Source organism: Spermophilus citellus (assembly GCF_964194105.1).
Source record: "Spermophilus citellus genome assembly, chromosome: 16".
Lineage (NCBI taxonomy): Eukaryota > Metazoa > Chordata > Mammalia > Rodentia > Sciuridae > Spermophilus > Spermophilus citellus.
Genome location: NC_138196.1, coordinates 86,386,248 through 86,407,480, shown reverse-complemented (window position 1 = coordinate 86,407,480; position 21,233 = coordinate 86,386,248). Strand labels below are relative to the sequence as shown.

Here is a 21,233-nt window from a genome sequence, read left to right as displayed (position 1 = left end):
GGCTCACCACACAGACCTGCTGGGCAGACACTGGGGTGTAGATGTGTGTGAGCTGCTCCTCCAGATGAGAGTGTCAGAACCAAGCAGAAGGGACACTCATCCCCTGGGGAGCTGGGGGGTGGGAGGCAGGGGCTTCCTGCTGTGGTGGGGCTGTACCCAGGGCAGACGGCCCACTGCTCCCTTTCTCCTGAGCTGGCGGTATGCCCGGTTGGGCTCAGAGTGACCACACATGGGAGACAGCCACTCTGAGGGAGGGAGTGGATGTGAAGATCTTTGAGATGGTTCTTCAAAGCCAGGACGGACCCTTAGCTGCAAACGTGTCTTCCTGGTATCGTCCTCCTTCACCCGCAGTGTCAGCCCCACCACATCCCTGGTGTGTGACGGCGGCCCTCCAGGGGACTTTGAACATGGAGGGTGAAGGAGGCAGCCTGAGGGAGAGTACATGGGCACTCAGCAGGCGGGGCTGGGGCTCTCGCTCTCTGGGACCCCGAGTGCTGTACCCACTTTAGGAAGAGGAGGGGCTGCCACCCCGAGCAATGATGGTGGCTCAGGCTCCTGAGCAGCAGAACTGGGGTGTCGCGTGGCAGCTCCTGGGACTGAGCGCCACTCTCTGAATGTAACGCAGAGGAGGAGAACCACCTGGGCTGGTTCTGCGTGGACGATGAGGGCAGTCACACCAAGAAGGAGACGCACCCTCTCCTCGTGGGACACATGCCGGTGACGGTGGCCAGGCAGCCAGAGTTCAAGGTACATGCGCTGGGTTGGCTGCCTCTCCTGCGGGCGTACCTGGGATCGCTGTGAGGGTGTGGTGGGGCGGTCCTCTGGGCCAGCCACCGCTGCTGCTTCTCCCGAGGGTGAGTCAGAGGTGTCTGAGACGACAGGCCTGTGGCCGAGGTCGAGTCTTGGCTCTTGTCCCCAGGGTGGCCCTGCAGGTCCCTGGAGTGGGAGGGCCTCTGGACGGCACAGGACTGCACACTGCTGGTGCCAGGCTGGCCTGGTGCCCAGGGAAGCCCGCGAGCGCTCATCAGGTTCCGCTTCCTGGGCTCGGGCAGGCCGTGTTCCTGAGCGCTGGGGGCTCCTGACCTGCCTTTCCCTTTCCCATTGCTGGTCCCCGGCCACGCTTGGCCTGAGCACTCAGGGGTTCACTTCTACAATGTGAGCACAGGGCTGACAGTGGCCTGGGTCTGCTGGGCTCCCTCAGCAGGGGTCCTGCTGACCAGCAGGAAGATGTTTCGGAACAAAACTGCATCTGCACCCTGTGGACAGATGTATCTCCTTGTCTTTGTTCCCTGAACAGTAGAACAGAAAAAGCATTCACGCGGTGGCTCCTGACCGCTGTGCCCAGAGGCCTGGCCCAAACCATCTAGAGGAGGTTTCATGGGTCCAGTCTGTGGTCAGCTGAGGCAGAGCACAGGGCAGGAGGGTGTGTCCCACGAAAGCAGCTCCGGACATGGCCTCAGGGAGCAGAGAGCTCTGTCCCCAAGGACCCACCTGCTACTGCCCACCTGCCTGCAGCTGCCACCCAGCCACCCCCTGTCAGGGGTTAGTGCCCAGGAGGGTCAGGCTTTCCTCGCTCCACTTCTGAATGTTCCTGCACTGTCTCCCCTGAGCCTTGGGGGACACTTCATGTGTCCCCCAGGACGTGTGGAAGTTACGTGGCGTCAGTGTCACAAGTGCCTGAGCAGATGTCAAGCGTGGAGGCTGCGCTGGGCTGTCTGCAGGGAGAGGCTGGAGCCCCCAGTCTCCCTGGGTGAGGAGGGAGGGCTGGGCCTCAGTCGCCTGCCCCTGCTGTTGTACCTGTGAGAGGCAGGACCCCGAGTCTGTGCTGGTGTTGAAATGGGATCACCAGCTGGAGTCCCTGACGAGCGCTTGTTGTGATTGGTGTCTTTAGATCGAGTGTGCTGCTTATAACCCCGAGCCTGACCTCGATCACGAAGGCCAACCAGATCCATCCCCCGCGGCACGTGGCTTCCTGTGGGTAAGGGTCTTTATTTGTACTGCAAGTTCACCTAGAATCGAACCTACAGTCGTGTGAAGCTCAGATTTGAGCAGCTCAGAAGAGTGTCGGTCCCCGCGAGCCCAGGTGACGGCCACAGACACGGAGCCTTTCTCTGATGGGAGCTGGTGACTGGGGAAAGATGAAATTCTAGGAATTAAAATGTTGATTTCTGCCCTTTTCCACGTAAAACTTTCACAAGATCTGATTTCATCCAGACAGCTGATCTGACTAGTGTAAGAGCCATTTTACTGTTTCTGGCCTGTTGGTGGTTAGATGAGAAGGACTTTCCTTGTTTGCAGACATTGGTGGCTTTTTACCCTGGAGACTTGGCCGTTGGAATTAATTTGTTCCAAGTGAAACGCAGCATCTAAAAATACCCTGCATTTGCAGTGGCCCTTCCTGGTTTGTGCAAATGGAGGACAGTCCTCAGGCGCAGGGACTCGGGTCCACCCTCAGCCCGAAGCCCGGCTCTTCCCGGCTGGACTGTGGTCCAGGGTCATGCCTTGCTGGCTGCAGGCAGAGCTCCTGCCCGCATGGTGTTCCTAGCCAGGCTGACAGCGCAGCGGCCGGGCTGGCTGGCATTTCATAGCATCTGTGAAGGAGGGCAGAGGCGTCATTGCCTGGGGGATGCAGGTTTTCCGCCCACAGGGATCTGGGCTGGCTGGGGGTTTCTTCCTCTTCTGGTGACACCCCACTCCCCAGGGCTGGCACAGGGACGCCGCAGTTGGTCTTCCCTCCCCGACGGGGCAAAGGAGGGTGTCCTTGTAATGTGGAATAGGAGGCCTAAGAACATGCTCAAATTGGTGGAGAAGAAAGGGGTCTGTCATCAGGGTCAGCCTGGCTCTCTTGGACTGGCCCTTAGTAGGGACCCGTCGTGGCCCCGTACACCAGCTGGACTGGAGCTGCAGTTGGGAGACCGAGTCTGCCGCGTACTCTCGGGGACTCTGTTTTCTTAGCTGAGGGCTGTGAAACTCCAACGTTAACTTACTTAAGATGGATATGATTTGCCCCTCAAGACTGTGAATAGGTCTTTGCCCTTGTGTGGTGACGAGTGGGTGGGTGGACACAATACCTTTATCTACTTTTATGTGGAGCTGAGGATCGAACCCAGTGCTGAGCAAGCACTCTACCACTGAGCTGCACGGCAGCCCTGGGTGTGTGGTTTTCAATGCATGTCTTTTTAAAAACAAAGTTATCCCCTGTTACTACATATTTAAAGACCTAACTATGTGGAAGGGCGGGGGCCTGGGAGCAGCTGGTTCAGAGGCAGACTGCTTTGTGTGGGGTCGATCCTCACAGGAGGCTGCCTTTCTTCTGGGGTTCCCGGGGTTCCCATGCACCCTCGCTCTCTTTCTCTTAACTCCCTGATCAGATTGGAAGTTGTAGTGACCAGATGGGTCAGATTGCCATTGTCTCCTTTCACGACTCCACCCCCAAAGTCATCGAGTGTTTCAACGTCGAATCCCGCATCCTGTGCCTGGGGTACATTCCTGCCGAGGAGCAGCAGCGGGAGCCCAGCACCGTTGTGGGCCCTGAGGCCCAGGCCACCAGAGCATCCGAAGTGCCCACCATCTGTGTGGGCACGGAGGAGGGAAGGTAGCGGTCACAAGGGGTGTGGCGAGCTGTGCCCAGACACCTAGGGCCCGTCCTGGGGATAGGCGTTGGCGTGAGCGTTGGGCAGCAGGTGGGAATGACAAGATCCGGGGAGGGGTCTCTGCGCTCTGAAGTCACCAGTGATGGGGCCCCGGGAATTATTCTAGGAGACCCCAAAGAGCAATGGAAGTTTCACACCTGCTGTTTGTCCCTAAGGTACTCATTTTTGTTATGCTTTAAAAGCACACCACTCTTGCGTTTTGGAATAAAATAGCTATTTTTCGGTGTTATGATCGCATTGAACATTCACATCCTTTAATGGAAAGTTAAAATGATTTTCCTGATGTGAAGTTAAGCCATAGGAAGATCTGATTATTTTTAGGACCTAGAATTTCTATTTTAAATATAGGAAAGAGATCAGGGTGCTGCAGACTGTTGGAAATGCAGCCAGTGTGTCTCGGAGCAGGAGGCGGGCTCAACAGGGAGCAGGACGAGGAGATGGGCACCCTGCTGTCGAGGGTGCGGGGCCTTGGGGGGGGGCAGTGTGCAGACTAACTCGTGTTTTCCTTTTAAAGCATTTCCATTTACAAAAGCAACCAAGGCTCCAAGAAAGTGAGGCTTCAGCACTTTTTCACTCCCGAGAAGTCCACGGTCCTGAGCCTGGCCTGCTCGCCGCAGGGCCTGTATGCTGGCCTGGTCAACGGCTCGGTGGCCAGCTACACCAAGGCTGCAGGTACCGCACTCCCTCCCGACCGCTCCTGGGGTTGTTTCCGTCCCACCTTCCCTTGGCGCCTGTCACCTCTGGTCCCAGGCTTCTGTGACGTGTTCCTTCTCGAAAGGCGTCCGTGGGACACGTGGGCTCCCCACCCGGGGCTCCGTCCTCTCCGCCCACCCGGCCCTCTGCACTGAGGCCCCACCTCTCTGCCTTCCCGGCAGCTCCATGTGGTGCTGCCAGCCTCCTCCTGCCCCAGCAGGGTCCTTCCTGCCTCTGAGGTTCTTGGTCCTCCTCCGGGTCCCTCAACCTCCAGCCCTCTTTGCCACCTGTCCACCTTTAACTGGCAGTTCTGTGGCTCTGGGGCAGCAGAGAGGAGCACTGCCTGGCCTCGGGGCCCTCGCAGCCTTGCGGATTGCCCAGCCTGGGCTCCCTGTCTCCCATCGTGTCCTGCTAGCAGCGGGAGCTGGTGGGGGTGCGTGTGCAGTCCCGCTGCTCTCCCTGTGCGTTGGCACAGTACCACTGTCCTAAGCCCTTCTCGCACGACCTCCACTGTCCCTTCTCTGGAAACCCTGTTCCTGGGCTTCCCTGCCCTGGGCACGGCTGCTGGCCAGGTCCCCCCTGGCTCCTCTCATGCAGGGATAAATGCAGACCTGCTGTGCTGCAGCCGGGAGCCCACCCTTCTCTGCCCGCCACTGCACTGCCACCCCAGACCCACACCACTGCCCACAGGCTGGCCTTGTACCCGGGCTCACGTGTCCAGCGCCCTTTGGTGCTGCCCCTGGCCCTGAAGGATTTTAGTGCAGCAGAGGGCTTTCCTCCAGCAAAGGCTGCTCCCACCAGGAGGGGACACCGTCCTGCAGCCAGGCTCCGTGCCCCTTAGGATCTCCCTCCTGTCCTGTGGCCCACCCACCAGCACCTCTTGTCCCTGCTCCTGGACCTGCAGCCAGCCCCCACCGTCACCACCTGCTCCAGAAGGCCTCAGCGACCACGTGGCTTCCTGTGTCACCTCTGTCTTCGTCTTGCACTCCTACAGTCTGCCCTCCCCGCGTTCGCTAGTGAGCTTTTAAAACTGGCCTTCTCCTGCATAAAGCAGTCAGGGATTCCCCGTGTGCTGGGAATGCAATCCCAGTTCCCGCCCTGGCCCGTGAGCCCCGCTCCCCTGCAAACCCCCCTTTGTTAGCCCTGGTCCTGCTCAGAGTCTGTCCCTCCTGGAGGTCTGCACCAGCCTGAGCCCAGGCACAGGACTACCTTGCACTTGGCCTCTGACCTTCCTGAGTCGTTTCCATGGCCAGGGGCTGCATCGGCCCTTCCCCCATGGTGGGAATTCCCTGGAGGGTGGAGCCTCCTCTTGCCACCCTAGGTGCAGCAGGTGGAGTGATGCCTCAGGTTCAAAGTGTCACTAGTTTGTGCATGGACTGTGACTGGTGTCGGTGGACTGAGAGGCCTGGCCTGAGGCGCAGATGCAGGGGGAGCTGTTGCCAGAGGCGGTCCTGTCGGCCCAGATTCACGTTGCATGTGGCCCCCCAGGGAGACAAGCCTACGGTATCTAGAAAGAGTAGCTAAGAGGCTCAGAAATCAGAGTTCAATTGTGGGAGCTGATCCTCAACCAAGGTAAACGTCTGGAGTATCCCACCTCTGACTTTTGGGGTCTTGTTTCAAAGGTGGCTTGCTCTCAGTGGGTCAGTGCAGTACCATCCTGGTCGGCTAGTGGGCAGAAGCCACTTTGCCCTCAGAGCATGTGAAAGAGAAAACCTGTCCATCAGAACTTCCATGTCCCATCATTGCTTTCCAGGATGGGGAAGGCCTGTGCATGCATGTGTAAGGGCACGTGCGTGTGCAGCTATGTGCACTGTGGGTGTGCACGTGTGCTTCCATGTGTGTACATCTGAGTGGGAGGGTGTGTGTGCATTGTGTTGGTATGTGTGCATGTGTGTGTGTACTTGTTCCTATGTGTGCAAGTGCATGTATGCACGTGTGAATGAAAAGGAGTGTGTATACATGTGTATCAGGGGGTGTGCACGTGTGTGCATGTGTGTGTGTGCCTGGGTTTGTGTTCAGATGCATAATTGCCACTGGACCTGGTGCAGGTGCAGAGTAAAAGGCAGGCCAGTGTCCTTGGAGGCTGTGGGTGCCCTGAACACCATTCAGCTGCGTCACAGCGTGGAGTCCCCACGGCAGTCAGAGCCACAGCTTGCTGGCAGAGACTGCACAGCTCAGCTTCAGACAGGTGCCCACAGTAAGCTGTGGAGCAGGGCATCAGTGCTCAGCACCAGAGCACAGGGTAGAACCAAGACCTGGTTCTCTGAGCGAAGTGTGTTGCCTTGATGTGAGGCCGAAGGCAGTGAGGCAGTGACACTTCTGTTACGTTTTTGAGCATGGTGACTTAATTAGTGGCTAGACTGAGAATCAAAGAGTTAGTTTTAATCATTTACAGGGTAATTACATCAGTCACTTTAAAATCTGTATTAAGTCTTGCTTGAAGTAATTTTTATTGACAAGTTTCTGACTCATACTTCATGTGAAGTGTGATAGACTTCATTGTAGATCTTTGAAAATATTTTCAAACCAAAACGTATTCCCTGAGTGTCAGGACAGGGAGCAGTGTAAGAAGACAGGAAAGCCATTCACTTCCGTTTGGATTGTTTTTCATGTTCGGGGAAGGTGCGGTTTCTCCTCCAGATGCCGTGCACATCTAGCAGATGATGGGAAGCTCTAAACGTTGGCTCAGTTATTTTGAATGCAGCTCCTTCCAGCCATGATCACATCACAGTAGTGTTGCTTGCACCTCTTGCCCCCTGGGTGCTGTGCTAAGCTTTTTACATGCTTTATCTTGCTTATGATTCTCCAGTCTTCGAGGCTAAGAGGCTAACGGAGGCATCATCCCCACTCTACAGATAAGGCATCTGAGATTCAGCGCAAATGAGCCATTTGTTTGGCACACCCCCCTCTGGGCCCTCGTGTGTCTTCCCCACACAGACTCCCTGATGGCATTAATTCTTGAGGCCACGGGCACACCCAGAATTAAGCATAAGCATCAAAATTGCTATGGATATTTTGGTTGTCTGTTATTTAAAGTGATCTGTGATCCTGTTTATTTGTCCCTGTGCATGGTTACCTGAACTCAAATGAAATTAAAAGAAGTGTTTTCTTTTAAGATGGATCCTGGAATTCAGAACCTCAAAAAGTGATCAAACTGGGCGTCCTGCCAGTTAGAAGCCTCCTGCTGATGGAAGACACCTTGTGGGCAGCGTCTGGCGGTCAGGTGTTCCTCATCAGCACAGAGACTCATGCTGTGGAGGTGAGTCCTTTCAGGTGGCTGCGTGGCGTGGGGAAGGCATTTCAGAGCAGGGTTCCTGGTGAGACACCGTGTGCTGTGCAGAGCCCGGGGGCTGCGTGCCAGAGGAGGGGAGTGCCTGACGGGGCCAGTGGCCAAGCGCTCTGTTGTGGTTCCCTGGGCACGGCACCAGCTGGCACCTCGTGGCCTGGCCCGCCAAAAAGTTCCACTCTTACATGGCTTTTACTGTAAAGGCCTGTGCCCAGCTGTCCTGTTTACCCACGACCATCTCTCACCCTGTCTTTCTCTCAGCAAACACAGGGCACACGGGCATTTTTTTCAGCCATTAAAATGATTCTCGTCATGATTACACCTTCCTTTAATGCTCACATACAAGGTCATAGAAAGTCTGTCCAGATAGGTGAGGGTCCAGCACCTGTCTGAGGACATGGTCCATTGACTGTGTAAATAGCTGCAAGTTTAGAAACAAACTTGGGTCATTATGGACCTCTCAAGATGTTGTCCAGAGGTTTCCTAGGGGGTGTATCAGCTCCCCGGGTGGGGACCAGGCCACTGTCCTGGTATTTCAGGATGAGCTCTTGTGGCGTGTTCTGTAAGTACAGAGGGAAGTGGAACTTTGGCTCCCAATAAGGAGAACTTCATTTTGGGTGTGTGCTGGTGATGAAACCCAGGGCCTTGCGCATGCTAAGCCGTGCTCTGTCGCCCAGCCACACCGCCAGCCCGGAGCATCCTCTGAATGTGGTGCAAAGCTGGAGAGTTGCTGGCAAAGTCAAGTTCTTGAGAACAGGTGTGGATGCCGTCTGCAGCCAGGGAAGGACTCTGAGGGCGCTGCAGGGGATCAGGGCCTGGTTAGAGCCACGAGGTCCCTGGTCGGGGTCTTGGACAGACTCAGGCCTGACTTCTTCCCTTGGGCCACCACTAACCTTCCTGTGTTTTCCTGGTTGGTACTTTTGGTGCTGTGGCTTGTTCAGTGTACCAAGACCAGTCAGGGAAGCGTGGCCACCAGGAGCCCCTGAGCTGTGTCATCCCAAGAGTCTTGTAGTCCAGCCCCACGCGGCCTTCCTACGGGGATGTCAGAGGCCAAGGGAAGGAAGCACAGTTAAAGGCTCTGCAGCGTCTTCAGGGCGAGTGTCAGCCTGACACGTCATCCTGGGGTGTTGTCATTGAGTACAAGAGGAACTGCACCAGGCTGAGGCCCAGGGGTGCAGAATCTGGGGTTCATTGTTGTGTGGATTTCCCTGGGCGAGGTCTGTGATACGACCTGGTGGCAGGGCCAGTGTGCCCGTGTCCCGCCTCGGGCTCCTCCTCTTCTGGGCCTCGGGGGGTTGTTAAGCTCCTGTGTCGTGTTCCTGGTGTGATCTGGGATGCCTCCAGGTCCAGGTGCTCCTGAGTTCACTGACACTTGGGCAGGAGAAGGTTATTTGCCAGGTTGTGCCAAGGAAGGAAGGGCTGCGGACTTGTGCTTGGCTCTTTCTACCGTGGCACTTGGCCCCAAGCAGAGCAGCTCCTGGCCAGCTGCTGCAGCGTAGAATAGGGGACACAGGGACAAGCACAGCCTGGAGACCGCTGCTCCTCACCGTGGAGGGACGCAGGGCCACAGCCTGCTGTCCATGACAGGTCTGCCCGTGTCGTCCTGTGCCTGGAGAGGAGGTGGGACCTCTGGCTGACATCAGCCAGGGAGGAGACCGCCGCTGAATGTGCAGCAGGGCTCCCAGCAGGCACTCTGGGTATGGGATTTCAGGAGGACGGTGCACCAGAGTGGACAGCAGTGCTGGAGGCAGCTTGGGAGCTGTGCTAGGGGTGAGCCGCTCTTGGGATGAGCTTGCAGAGGAGGCTGAAGACGAGGCACTGGCCCTTCAGGGCAGAGGGAAGGGTGAACGGCCAGGCTCTGGAGCAGACAGGATGTCCGCCTACACCACTCTGGAGAGCACACAGCTGGAGGCTCTGACCAGGCAGCTGGGCAGGAGGAAAGGGATGGCCCGAGGGTAGAGGTTGAATGGACGAGGAGCAGGAAACCCTAAGAAGTCCACAGAAGATTACTACCACCCCGAATAGAGTGAACAAGCCAGCAAGGCCACAGGTTCCCAGGCCAGTGCCCAGGAGTCCAGCAGATGACCGGCAGTGCTGAGAACACCACCACCAAGAGGGGATACTGAGATCTGAACCCGACAAAGAGTACAGGCATGTGCCCTGGAAACTAGCGGGAGACCCCCTGTGTAGATTGGAAGGGAGGGTCCCAGGTGGCCACAGCACCTGCAGATGGGGCAAGCAGATCCTAGCGCTTGGTGTGAAATGAAGGGGTCCGGCATGGCCAGAGTAATGTGGGAAGGCAACAGAATTGGAGGACTCACCATGCCCATCTCAGCCTCTCCCTGAACAGCCACAGTGACCAGGGCAGTGTGGCACTGGCTCAAGGACAGCGTGTAGACCAGGGAAGTAGAGCGCGAGCGCAGGAGCAAGAGCATGTTCCGACTGTGAACAGCCCAGTGGTGGGGACTGTCTGCAGCCGTTGCCCTGGGCCCAGGCCACCTGCAAATGCTGATGTGGGTGGGTCAGACCCAGCAGAAGAGCTCCAACCATGAGCACTCTCAAAGGAAGCCGAAGGGCCAGTCTGGTGACCTCGGACCAAGCCACAGCTTCTTAGGTAGGACTCCTGGGCAGGTGCAGTGGCCTGGCCTATGATTCCAGCAGGTGGGGAGGCTGAGGCAGGAGGATTGTGAGTTGAAAGCCAGCCTCAGCAACTTAGTGAGACCCTGTCTCAGACTAAAAAGTGAAAAGCCATGCAGATGTGCCTCAGTGGTAGAGCATCCCGGGGCTCAAACCCCAGTACCTGAAAGAAAAGAAAGGAAGAAAGACGGTTGGGAGAAAGGGAGGGTGGGAGGAGGAGGGGAGGGAAGGAAGGACATTAGGGCTGGGGATATAGCTCAGTGGTAAAGCACCCTGGGGTTCAATCCCTAGAGCCACCAAAAAAAAAAAAAAAAAAAAGATGACGCCTAAATCACAAGCAACTGTGTCAGTGGGAAAAGAGAGAAATTGGATTTCACTCAAATTAAAACTGTGCTTCAGGGCTGGGGATGTGGCTCAAGTGGTAGCGCGCTCGCCTGGCATTCGTGCGGCCCGGGTTTGATCCTCAGCACCACATACCAACAAAGATGTGGTGTCCACCAAAAACTAGAAAATAAATATTAAAATTCTCAAAAAAAAAAAGATTAAAAAAAAACTGTGCTTCAGGATACACAAGAAAGTAGAAAGAATGAGATAAAATGAATACAGCTCATGTGATATGATCAGATGTCCAGTACACATAGCAAACCAACAGTGGGCAAAGGAACTGGACAGACTGCCGCAGTCTGGCTAGGCACAAATCACGAGCCACTCAAGCAGGAACAAACTTTATTTCCGAACTCCCGCGAATGCCATGCACGCACGCCACGCGGCCTTCCCCCCCACACACACACACCACACACCAACCGGAAATCCTTCCTCCTGCACTTCCCCAACCAACGGGAACTCCCCAACTCTCCGGAATCCCCGGGAGAACTCCAAAGTAGCCGGTGCCTGAGGCGGACAGCAGGGGTCTAATATACCATTGAATACACAGCTTAACTTAACCGTCACCATCTCAGTGGCTTGCTGGCATCACCTCTCAACCACTCCCTTCTGGCAAAAATGCTGACTCGACTCGACTCATCTATGGCTCTCAGCACAGGCAGTTCTGCAGAGAAGCTGCCCAGGTAGAAGTCCTTGGAGAAAGGCCAGTGGAACCAGCCAGTGCTACAGGTCCTGGAGGGCATGTGGAGAAGCACAGGATCATGTTCTCCCAGGAGCAGGTTCCTTCCTTAGGAAGGGACACAGGTGTCCCTGCTCAGCATTTCCTGTCGCAGGTGCATCCTCAAGAGAACTTCTTATTCACATACTCGAAGTCCTGTACGCGGTGACCGAGCATGGTGTTTTATTGGTGGTGTGAATACTGCACAGGTCCATCCAAGATGAAGGACACACAACCTGGTCTCTGCAAATGGCGGGAGATGTTCTGCCCGAGGAAGGGTGAGGTCCTGCCACCGCAGCACGGATGGGCCTTGAGGACCTGTCCAGGAGGAGAGCCACACCGAGGCCACCGCCCCCATGCCCTGCGCACGACGGAGCAGAGGGCCTATTACAGTTGCCCCTGCCCTGCCCAGGGTCCCCACACCCCTTCCCTCAGGACACAGGGGACCCCAGTGGGCAGTGGTTGGCTGTTGTGGGGTGGACACATGTGCAGTCTGTCCAGGGCACACTGGCAGGACCCGGTTTGCTCCCTGTGGGGGCCAGCCCCCTGAAGTGCACACCTCCAGGCTTGTGGTCCCAGCCCTGGGTGCCCAGCCTGGAGGCCACCCCACTCTGCCCTGGTCCTGGGGCTCTGCTGCTGTGCGGTTCCCAGTGAAACGTCTGTGGCCATGAGATCCAGCTGAACCCAGCCAGCCACTCAGTGCTGGCCAGGCCCCGGCAGGGGCTCTGTGGCTGCCCTGTTTCAATTAGGGCTCCTCAGCCCCTGGCGAGGCCTGGGTAGCCGAGTGTCACAGGGAGTTCTTGGGCCACTGTGGTCTGCCAAGGGTCAAGAGCAGTTGACCTGTGGTGTCCCACTGCAGGAAGACCCGTGGTTCCAGAGCATGGTCTCCTTGTCCCAGGTCGCTGAGGGGTTCCAGCTGGACCCTGCAGTCCACAGAAATCGCTCAGCTTGGTCTCCTGGGGTGGCCTTGGAGACTGCATGGAGCTTCGGCTCCAGCCACCTGACGCCTCGGCGTGGTCTTCTTTTGACCACCCTCTACAGAGTCAGCTGGAGGCCCACCAGGAAGAAGGAATGGTCATCTCCCACATGGCCGTGGCCGGCGTGGGGATCTGGATCGCCTTTACCTCGGGGTCCACCCTTCGTCTCTTCCACACAGAGACCCTGAAGCACCTGCAGGACGTCAACATCACTGCCCCTGTGCACAGCGTGCTGCCAGGTACGGGCGGGGCCAGCAGGGGCCAGCCCACCCTGACCAATGGCCCCGAGCAGAGCCAGTCAGACCCCTGGGCAGAGTGGGCGGCGTGGGCGGCTGTGGGATTTCCCCCGCATGTCAGCAGGCCCTGGGGAGCGAGGCCCCGAGGTCAGGAACACAGGGAGGAAGGAAGCCCAAGGTGCAGAGGTGCCCGGGAGAGTCGAGCCTGGGGCAGAGGGTCGCAGAGGGCAGGGAGGGCGTGAGGTGGAGCTCCTTAGCCCCTGGCCAGAGGCCTGTGGGTGCTGCTGGGACTTGAGGGTCATCTCTCTGTGTAGGCTCACAGCCCCTGGTGTGCATGTTCTTCCTGCGCACAGGCCTGTAGCTACTGTTGTGAGCACATGTGCTCTGCGAGTGTGTACTCGTGTGTGTGAGCTTGTGGCCTGTGTGAGGTTTATGTGCGTGAGCATGTGCCCTGTGGTATGAGTGTGCAGCAGTTGTGAGCGAGTGTGAAGCTGGTGTGGGCAAGGGGCCCGTCTGTAGCATGTGCAGCCTGTGTGGACGGGTAAGCGTGAAAGGACTGCAGGGCCCCCAGGACAGGATTGCGGGCTGTCATGGCCATGAGTGGCCATGTTGTTGACCTGGGTCACTGAGGGCTCAGGATGGGAGGCAGCCCTGGCAAAGGGATTTGGAGACTGTCTGCAGCAGTGTAGAAAGGCAGCAGGAGGAATGGGGGGCGTCTCCTTCCAGGCTGCCTGCCCTGGACAGTGTGAGGGAGGACGGGAGCAAGAATGGGAGTGGGGAGTGGCGGGATGGAAACTGGGCAGTGGGTACTGGAGTTGGTTCCACCTTGGAAAAGCACAGCTGCTGCTGGGGACCAGAGCCCCCCCTCCGTCAGCGGCTGGTGACCGGCCTCCTGTGCTCGGTGGTGTTTCTGTGTGCTTGGTTCCTCGCCCACGGAGAGCAAGTCAAGCGGTCAGACCCTCTTGGGCCAGATGACTGGCAGTGTGCTCTGTGCGTGTGCCTGGGGTGGGGGCGGAGGCTCGGTGGGCCTGGTGGGAGGGCTGGGCATGTTGTGGGGCGTTCCTGGGGCCAGGGAGGGGCCTGGGGAGCTTCTGGGCTGCTGCCAGCTGCTGTAATGGAATGCAGAAGGCCCCCGGCTAAGGAGGACAGGGCTCTGGCTCTGAAGGTCTGGTCACAGTGCGTGCGGGTCAGGTCCTGAGGAGAGCCCAGTGCTCGCTCCTGGATGTGTGCACACAGGCAGAAGGGAAGTGGGCTCTAGAGTCTGACCCCACACAGGACCCCCACTGGTGCCCAAGGCCCCGTCCCCTCCTGGCCTCACCTCCTGAGGCATGACCGCAGCGGTGGCCATTTATGATGCCCTGTAAGAGACCAGTAATAGAGATTCAAGGCACAGAGGGTGTCGTTCCACAGGAGGGATGGGGACGGGGCAGGGCGTGGGGCAGTGGAGGCCTGGGGACTGTGGGGGTGAAGGCGTGGGGTGCTGTGGTGACACTTCTTTCCTTGGGGCCAGCTGTGCAAATCGTCTTCAGGACGTGTAGAGGACACTTTCACTGAGAAAAGCGAAGGCCTGTGTAACATAACGTGCATGTTTAGAGAAGTGGAGTGGCTTAGCCCCTGGCCAGAGGCATGTGGACGCGGTGGGGACTTGAAGATCGCTCTCTCAAGCACAGGCCGGGGGACAGGTGTCGGCTGGTGGACCTGTTACTGTTGGGAGGAGACAAGTGGGATCTACCATTGCCCACACACCCACTCCTCTGGCTGCCGTGCCCAGGGCGCCTGGAGATGGGGCATGGTGGTAAAGGGCCTCCCGGGCCAGCAGCCACTGCGGCCATGGCTCCAGAAGCCTGAGAAAGAGCCACAGAAATGCCTGTGGCACAGCAGGCTGGGCCTGCTCTGCCTTGGTGTCTGTCCCTCTCTCTGCTGATACAGTCAGAAAGAAACTGAGGAAAGGAAGGCCCCGGCCAGTGTGGGCGGAGTGCACACTGTATGAGACGTCTGTGTGCGTGGCATCACAGAATCAAGTCCTGCCCGCCCAGGCTGCCCTCTCCTCTAGCCGTCCCCTGTGCCCACGAGGCCTTGTGGGCTCTGGGCTCCACGCTGCCTGTCCCCTGGGAAGGTGGGCAGCCTAGGGCAGGCTCGGCAGCACTGCAAAGGCAGAGTCGTCTGTTGTGCCTCTGAAGCCGGCTCAGGTGGTGTCCTCGGGGTGCAGCGTGGGATTGTCCCCTCCTGTCTTGTAGGGTCCCCTCTGCCGGGTCTGTGAACATGACTGTGTTGATGTTTAAGTGCTTGGTGTCTGGACTCCAGGAAGAATCACCTACACACGCCCAAGGGTGAGGCGAAGGTGCCTTTCTGGGCTGTCGTAGGGATGTAGAATTCAAGATGGCAGGCAGATGAACACAGGCCCACAAAGAACAGAATTCGAAGGAAAAAGGAACAGCCACAGCCTCGCCCAGTCTGTCCTTCCTTGAGACGGCAGCGACTCCGACCGTGGAGCCTGGGGCTCCGGGCCCTGTGAGTGGGTCTTTGCCTTCTGTGTGGGTCAGTTGTGGAACCAGGTAGCCAGGCTGCTTCCGTGGCACCCCCACCACACACACACCACGTGGTGCCGTCCAACGGCGAGAGGACACAGTTTAGGACTGAGATGTGCATTTGTGGGGCTGCTCACAGGATGTCCAGCACAGGGTGAAGAATGGGCAGCTGTGGACTTGAGGGCACTGTGCCTGCTGCAGGCCTTAGCCAGCCAGGGTCCTTTGCACCAGGCACAGATGTTTCCTGCATGGTGCAGCCTACACAAAGCAGGACGTGTGGGTCACATGTAGCCCTTCTGTGTCCCTGCCGAGCAGATGTAGCCCGCAGAAGTGATGTGACCTAATAAAAGCACCAAAATTTCCATTGAAAATCAGCCACCGAGCATGTTGAAGGACATTGAGCAGCTTAACCTGGGCGCCAGGTGATGGCTGTGCCAAGGACGTGCAGAGCAGCTGGGTTTCCTCCTAGCGACTCGGCAGTGCCCGGGGCCTTGCATCCCAGGACACGGGCAGCAGTGCTGTCATGCCTGGCCCTGGGCCCCTTGGAAAGCGAATAAGCAGCTGTCCCGGGGACTGGTCTCTTACCTGGTTCCTCAGTGGTTTCAAACCAGTTAGGAAAGAAAACCCAGGTTTTACCTGCTTCCACCTGGTCACTAACCTGAGCTCCGGCCGTGCTCTGCAGAGCCTCGGCCCACTGCTGCTGGTCACCTCCCGCCCTCCTGCACCCGGCCTCCTGCCCTAGAGGCTGCATGGGCCTGTGTGTTTATTCAGGAGCTCCCGACAGAGGGGCGGAGCCGGAGGACATGCGGCCAGCAGGGGCAGGGAGGCTCCCCCTCCTGGTTGATGTGCTTTTTAACAACATTACAAGCCCTTGTTGGAAATCTGACTGTTCAGAGGGGACTTTTGAAAGCCCATTAGTTGTCTCTGAAGTTGTTTGTAAAGATATTTCAGATGTTTCTTCAGAGTCCTAAGCCAGGGGCTGGGGCTCAGGGCAGAGCGCTCGCCCAGCATGTGCGAGGCCCTGGGTTCGATCCTCAGCACCACAAAAAAATAAGTAAAGTAAAGGAATTGTGTCCGTCTACAACTAAAAAAATAAATATTTTTTAAAAAGCCCTAAGCCAACACTTCAAATTTATAATTCACTGTGGAGGAAAATTCAATTCAGACATTCCTCTGTAGAAAAATTAAAAGATTGTTTCCCAAACCAAAATATTTTTGAATGTCAGATTAAAACGACCGTAAAACAGTCATTATATTCATTTGCATAGTTTTTAATTGGGTCTGGGCCCTCTCAAAGTCCAGGCCCCTGGGACAGGCAGGTGGGGCACCACGGGAATGGAGTAAACCGTTCCTGAGCACACCCTCCTCGTCCTGGCTGAGGAGGCACGGCCTCAGAAGGCCGCAGGGAGTGCAGCCTCACCCCCCTGGGGCAGCTGTTCCCTCGGGTGGGGAGACGGGCAGTGAACTTGGAGGCCTCCCGTTCCCACGGGTGGTGAGCAGCTTCTCTGTCCTGCACTCAGGTTGTGGAGAACACTGTTTGTGAGATCCAAACAGAAGTGCAGGGCAGCGAATCAGTCCCAAGTGCACCTCTGCCACCAGCCCGGGGCTCTTCCTCCTCGCTGTCCCGGGGTCGAAGGGAGTGGCCCCAGAGTCTCACTGGACTCCTGTGCACATCTGTCCCTGTCTCCTCAGATGATGGCACTTAATGCTCAGAACACTCACCACGGCTCAGACTGAGGCTCCAGGAAGATCTTCCTGCTCCTCCACACTCCTGCTGAGCCTGGCTCGAGGTCGGAGGGGCAGCAGGGGTGTGGCCTCTGCCGAGCGTCCACCCCAGCCGCCTCAGCGCCTGTCTCAGGAGCTTTGTTTTGTTGAAATCTGTTTTACTCCTTTCAGATGCACTTGACAGTGCCGTGCATTTTGACATATTGCACGTACACGGCATAAGACGTACTCCACGTAGGATCCCATTCTGTGGTGCACGTGGTGTGGAGTTTCCTGGTCATGTTTCATATATGAAGGAGGGGGTGACGGCTGATGCATTCTGCTGTCTTTCCTGCTCCCACCCCCTCCCTTCCTTCGCTCCCCTTTGTCTAATCCAATGAACTTCTATTCCCTCCCCCCCCTTATTTTGGGTTAGCATCCGTATATCAGAGAACATTCAACCTTGGTTTTTTTGGAATTGGCTTATTTCACTTAGCATGACAGTCTCCAGTTATATCCATTTGCTAGCAAATGCCATAATTTCTTCTTTATGGCTTAATGATATTTCATTTTGTATAGATGCCACATTTTCTTTATCCACTCATCTGTTGAAGGACACCTAGGTTGGTTCCACAGCTTGGCTATTCTGAGTTGAGCTGCTATAAACGTTGATGTGGCTGTGTCCCTGCAGGGTGCTGGTATTAAATCCTTTGTCTATATACCATGGAGTGGATAACTGGGTCAAGTGGTGGTTCATTCCAAGTCTTCTGAGGAATCTTCTTGGGAGCTTTGAGAAGGAAACCACCTTGCTCACACAGGGCAAGCCCAGGTCAACCACAGCTGCGCTGTGTCCCCTCCCCAGCCCTCAGCAGCCAGAACTCCAGGGTTCCTGGCTTTAGCTTTTTAACAAACATGAGTCTGTTTCAGATAAAACCAAGTGCCTTGGTTTCAAGTCTGTTTCTTTATTTTTCCTGTTGCCTAAACATTTCATGGAGTGACTTCTGCCAGTCTGCCTTGGCCCTGGAGCTGGAACGGGTCAGTGCAGAGCTACTGAAAACAGCTCGGGTCTACAGAAGACGGGTCCATCCCCTGGACGCTGGCTTGGCCCAGGGGCGTGGGACCTGCCTACCTCCCAGTGGTGCAGAGCGGGCAGGGTTGGGGCAGCTCTGGCATTGCCCTGGAGAGGAGAGGCGCGTGGAAGGCCCTCCCTCCACTGCCCTGTCTGGCCTGGTCAGAGCCCTGGCTGCGCAGAACAAGGGGCTTCAGGGGCCTCTCTGACTCCCAGCCTGCCTCTGTCCTGACACCATGTCTGCAAGGTTCTCTGAACAGAACTCTGGGTTCTCTCAGGCAGCGTCTTGTCTGTGGTGTGCCAGAGTGTGCCCTTGTGGTTAGGGACGGCTCTTCACGTGTGTGTCATGGACACGTGTGGCTGCACTTCCTTGAAGCAGATGGTTTCAGCGGAGGCCCAGGGGCTTGGCTCCCTCTGGAGGAGCCAGCCAGGTGCAGCAGGGAGGTGCCGGTGCCTCAGTGCCCTTGTTCCAGCTGCAGGTCCAGGAGCCTCCCCCGTGTGCCTTCTCACCTGGGTGGGGGGCACACACAGGTGTGAGCTCTGCTGTGGTTCATCCTGCCACCAGGCTGGGTGTCGGCTTGGGAGACTGGCCCCCGGTCCAGGGTGTTTGTTTCCAGGCAGCACACAGCTCCCGGCTGCCCTACTCCGACATGGCCGCATGAGCCAACTGCAGGACACAAAAGCCGCTTCCCTCTCTGTTGCCCAGGGCACCAGCGGCTCTCTGTGACCAGCCTCCTCGTCTGCCACGGCTTGCTGATGGTCGGCACCAGCCTGGGTGTGCTTGTGGCCCTGCCGGTCCCTCGGCTGCAGGGGATCCCCAAGGTGACCGGTGAGTGGACGCCCCTCCCAGGAGAGACTCCGCAGTTGAAGTGCCGGTTGGTCTGGTCTTACTTCCCGGGTGTAGTGGAACAAGTGCCCTTGTTCCAGCTGCAGGTCCAAGAGCCTCCCGTGTGCCTTCTCACCTGGGTGGGGGACGCAGGTGTGAGCTCTGCTGTGGCAGCAGACGGTGCCTGGCAAGTCTGGCTGCCTGTGTCGCGAGCCCGTGAGAAGCTCCTCCTGGAAGCCCGTTTCACACCCACCTGTTGATCTCTGTCGGTTGGGCGTGGTGGCCCTGGAGGAGCTCCCTGGGCTTCTCTGCTCCTCGGCTGGGCCCCCTTCAGTGCGGCCCTCCAGGGAAGCAGCTCGGCACTGTGGCTCTTGGGACCTAACACCCGAGTCCAGAACCAGCCTCCAGTCCAGGAGGCCGTCTTGGGAAACGCCCAGGCAGGAGCAAGGTGTGGGCAGAGACCCTCGCCCAGCATCTCATTCTCAGTAGCAGGACACCAAGAACCTGAACGTCCAGGGCAGGGCAGGACAGTGCTCAGAAAGTGGCTGAGCTGGCAGGGGAGGCTGGGAAACGTGGTGAGCGTCCTCACGTCCCTGCATCCTGCAGTCAGCCTGGGGGGCTGGTTAACGGACGAGGATCTGCAGGACGCTCAGCGATGGGCTTCCCTGCCTGTCCCTCCTGAGGCCCTTGGCCACGGCCCCTGCCCGGGCCTGGTCTAGCAGGGGGCCTCTGCCCTCCTGTCCTGCTGCTGCGCCGCCTGTCCTGCTCCCCCAGGCACCACTCTGCCACAGCGGTGGCACCACAGTGGTGGCTCTGGGCCCTCCCCGTGGGTGAGCACCGCTGCCCGCCGCAGACCAGCTCCCGCCCGCCACGGCAGACTTCACTCTGCCACTCCGCTTGCCAAGTGCTGGAGCCTCGCGGTGGTGGTGGTGGCCTTTTACCACTCCACCCGCCTGGGCCAGAGTAGGAACTCGGTGAAGCTGGGGCCTGTCCGCCCGGACTCGCTTGGTGAGGAGGGCCCAGTCTGCAGCCCGGCCCGCCTGGGTGGGGTCAGTGCTCAGGAGGCCTCAGGGGTCTCTGATAGCAGTGATGCTTTAAAATCTGAATCTCGCTCCTGGAAACTGAGAAGTCCTGATTTTAATTAAAATCATAGAATTGATTTTTCCTAAGCCCCAGAAACTTTCTGCAATGAAACAGGACAGAGTGGGGCTAGTGTGGCTCAGTGTAGAGCGCTTGCCTAGCAGGGAAGGCCTGGTCCATCCCCAGCACCACTTAGACCCAAATAAATAAATAGAAAGGTTAAATTCTTAAAACAAAACATTGACAGAAGCTGCTGAGACTATAGTCACTTAGTTTCTAAAACTGATAACGGTTTAGTCTTGAACTTAAAAAGTCAAGATTCAGGGCTCGTGTTTGCCTTTGATGTAAATTTGAAGGATATGGAAAATAAATCCAAAGACCTTAAAAAAAAGTCAAGATTTAGGAAAGTTAGAACAAATGAGAAGGTATTTAATAGGGAAGACGGGAAACAGACTGTTTATGTAAAAGCCTGGTCCTGCGTTCTCTTGGAGGGACCTGCACGGGTCCTCCTTGCAGCCCTCGCCCAGGTCAGTGCTCCAGGCTGCGGCTGGGTGGAGAGAGGCCCTGGGTGGGCGGGGCTCGGTTCCCCCTGCTGTCTGCTCTCTGACTGACTCTCTGACTGACGGACGGCCGTTGACCTGCTCCCTTTTCAGGAAGAGGCATGGTCTCCTACCATGCTCACAACGGCCCTGTCAAGTTCATCGTCATGGCCACAGCGTTACACAAGAAGGACCAGGACCCAGCCAGGGACAGCCCACCTCCTGGCCTCGAGCCCCAGGAAGAGGACCAGAGGGACGTGCTCCCCCCTGAGGGCACTGGGGCCAGTCCCAGCCAAGGCGACCTGGACACAGCCATCTGGTTGGCAGACTCCTGGGGACCAGTGAACCCCCAGAGTGACCTGTCCTCTTCATCTGGGTCTCTGAGCTTATCCCAGGGCTCCAGCTCACTCGAGCACAGGTCTGAGGACAGCAGCACCTGTGACCTCTTGAAGGACCCCACTGCCCCCCCGAGAAGCAGGGCCCGTCGGCCCAGGAAGGCCAAGGCCACCTCAGTGCTGGTGGTGTGTGGGGGCCAGGGCCACCGGCGGGTGTGCCGGAAAGCCCGGCAGCAGCCCCTGGAGGAGATGGTGTCCTCTGTGATGGTCTGGCAGATCCCACTGCTGAGCGCCTAGGTGGACACAGCCTCTCAGCAGGTGCAGGCCCCTGTGGCTGAGGCCACCTTCACACCAGCAGAGCCAACTGAAGTGTGTTTGGAAAAGAACGTGCAGCGCCTGCCCTCGGAGAGTGTGAGCCTCTGCCTCCATGTGCAGAGGTCAGGGCCTGCTCCTCCCGGGCTGGCTGTCGGTGTCCTACGTGCCCCCGCACCTTCTCCTGTAGTGAATTCCTGGGGACGTGTAGCTGCTCAGTAATGTGGGACTTACTAATAGTAGCTCTCAGAATAAC

At 57.6% G+C, this 21,233-nt stretch overlaps 1 protein-coding gene across 9 annotated transcripts in view; it reads left to right on the top strand.

Annotated features, from left to right (window-relative positions):
• The window catches only part of ARHGEF10 (Rho guanine nucleotide exchange factor 10), a 147,199-nt gene extending 126,232 nt beyond the window's left edge, over nt 1-20,967 (top strand). For all 9 annotated transcript variants that reach the window (XM_081269100.1, XM_081269103.1, XM_081269102.1 and 6 more), the window contains 8 exons: nt 626-747; nt 1,892-1,978; nt 3,372-3,595; nt 4,168-4,325; nt 7,463-7,605; nt 12,413-12,587; nt 18,592-18,714; nt 20,445-20,967. In XM_081269100.1, the coding sequence (XP_081125226.1) occupies nt 626-747; nt 1,892-1,978; nt 3,372-3,595; nt 4,168-4,325; nt 7,463-7,605; nt 12,413-12,587; nt 18,592-18,714; nt 20,445-20,962 (1,550 nt within the window). In that variant the 3' untranslated portion in view covers nt 20,963-20,967. The remainder of the gene's footprint in view (nt 1-625; nt 748-1,891; nt 1,979-3,371; nt 3,596-4,167; nt 4,326-7,462; nt 7,606-12,412; nt 12,588-18,591; nt 18,715-20,444) is intronic.
• The last annotated feature ends 266 nt before the right edge of the window (nt 20,968-21,233 follow it).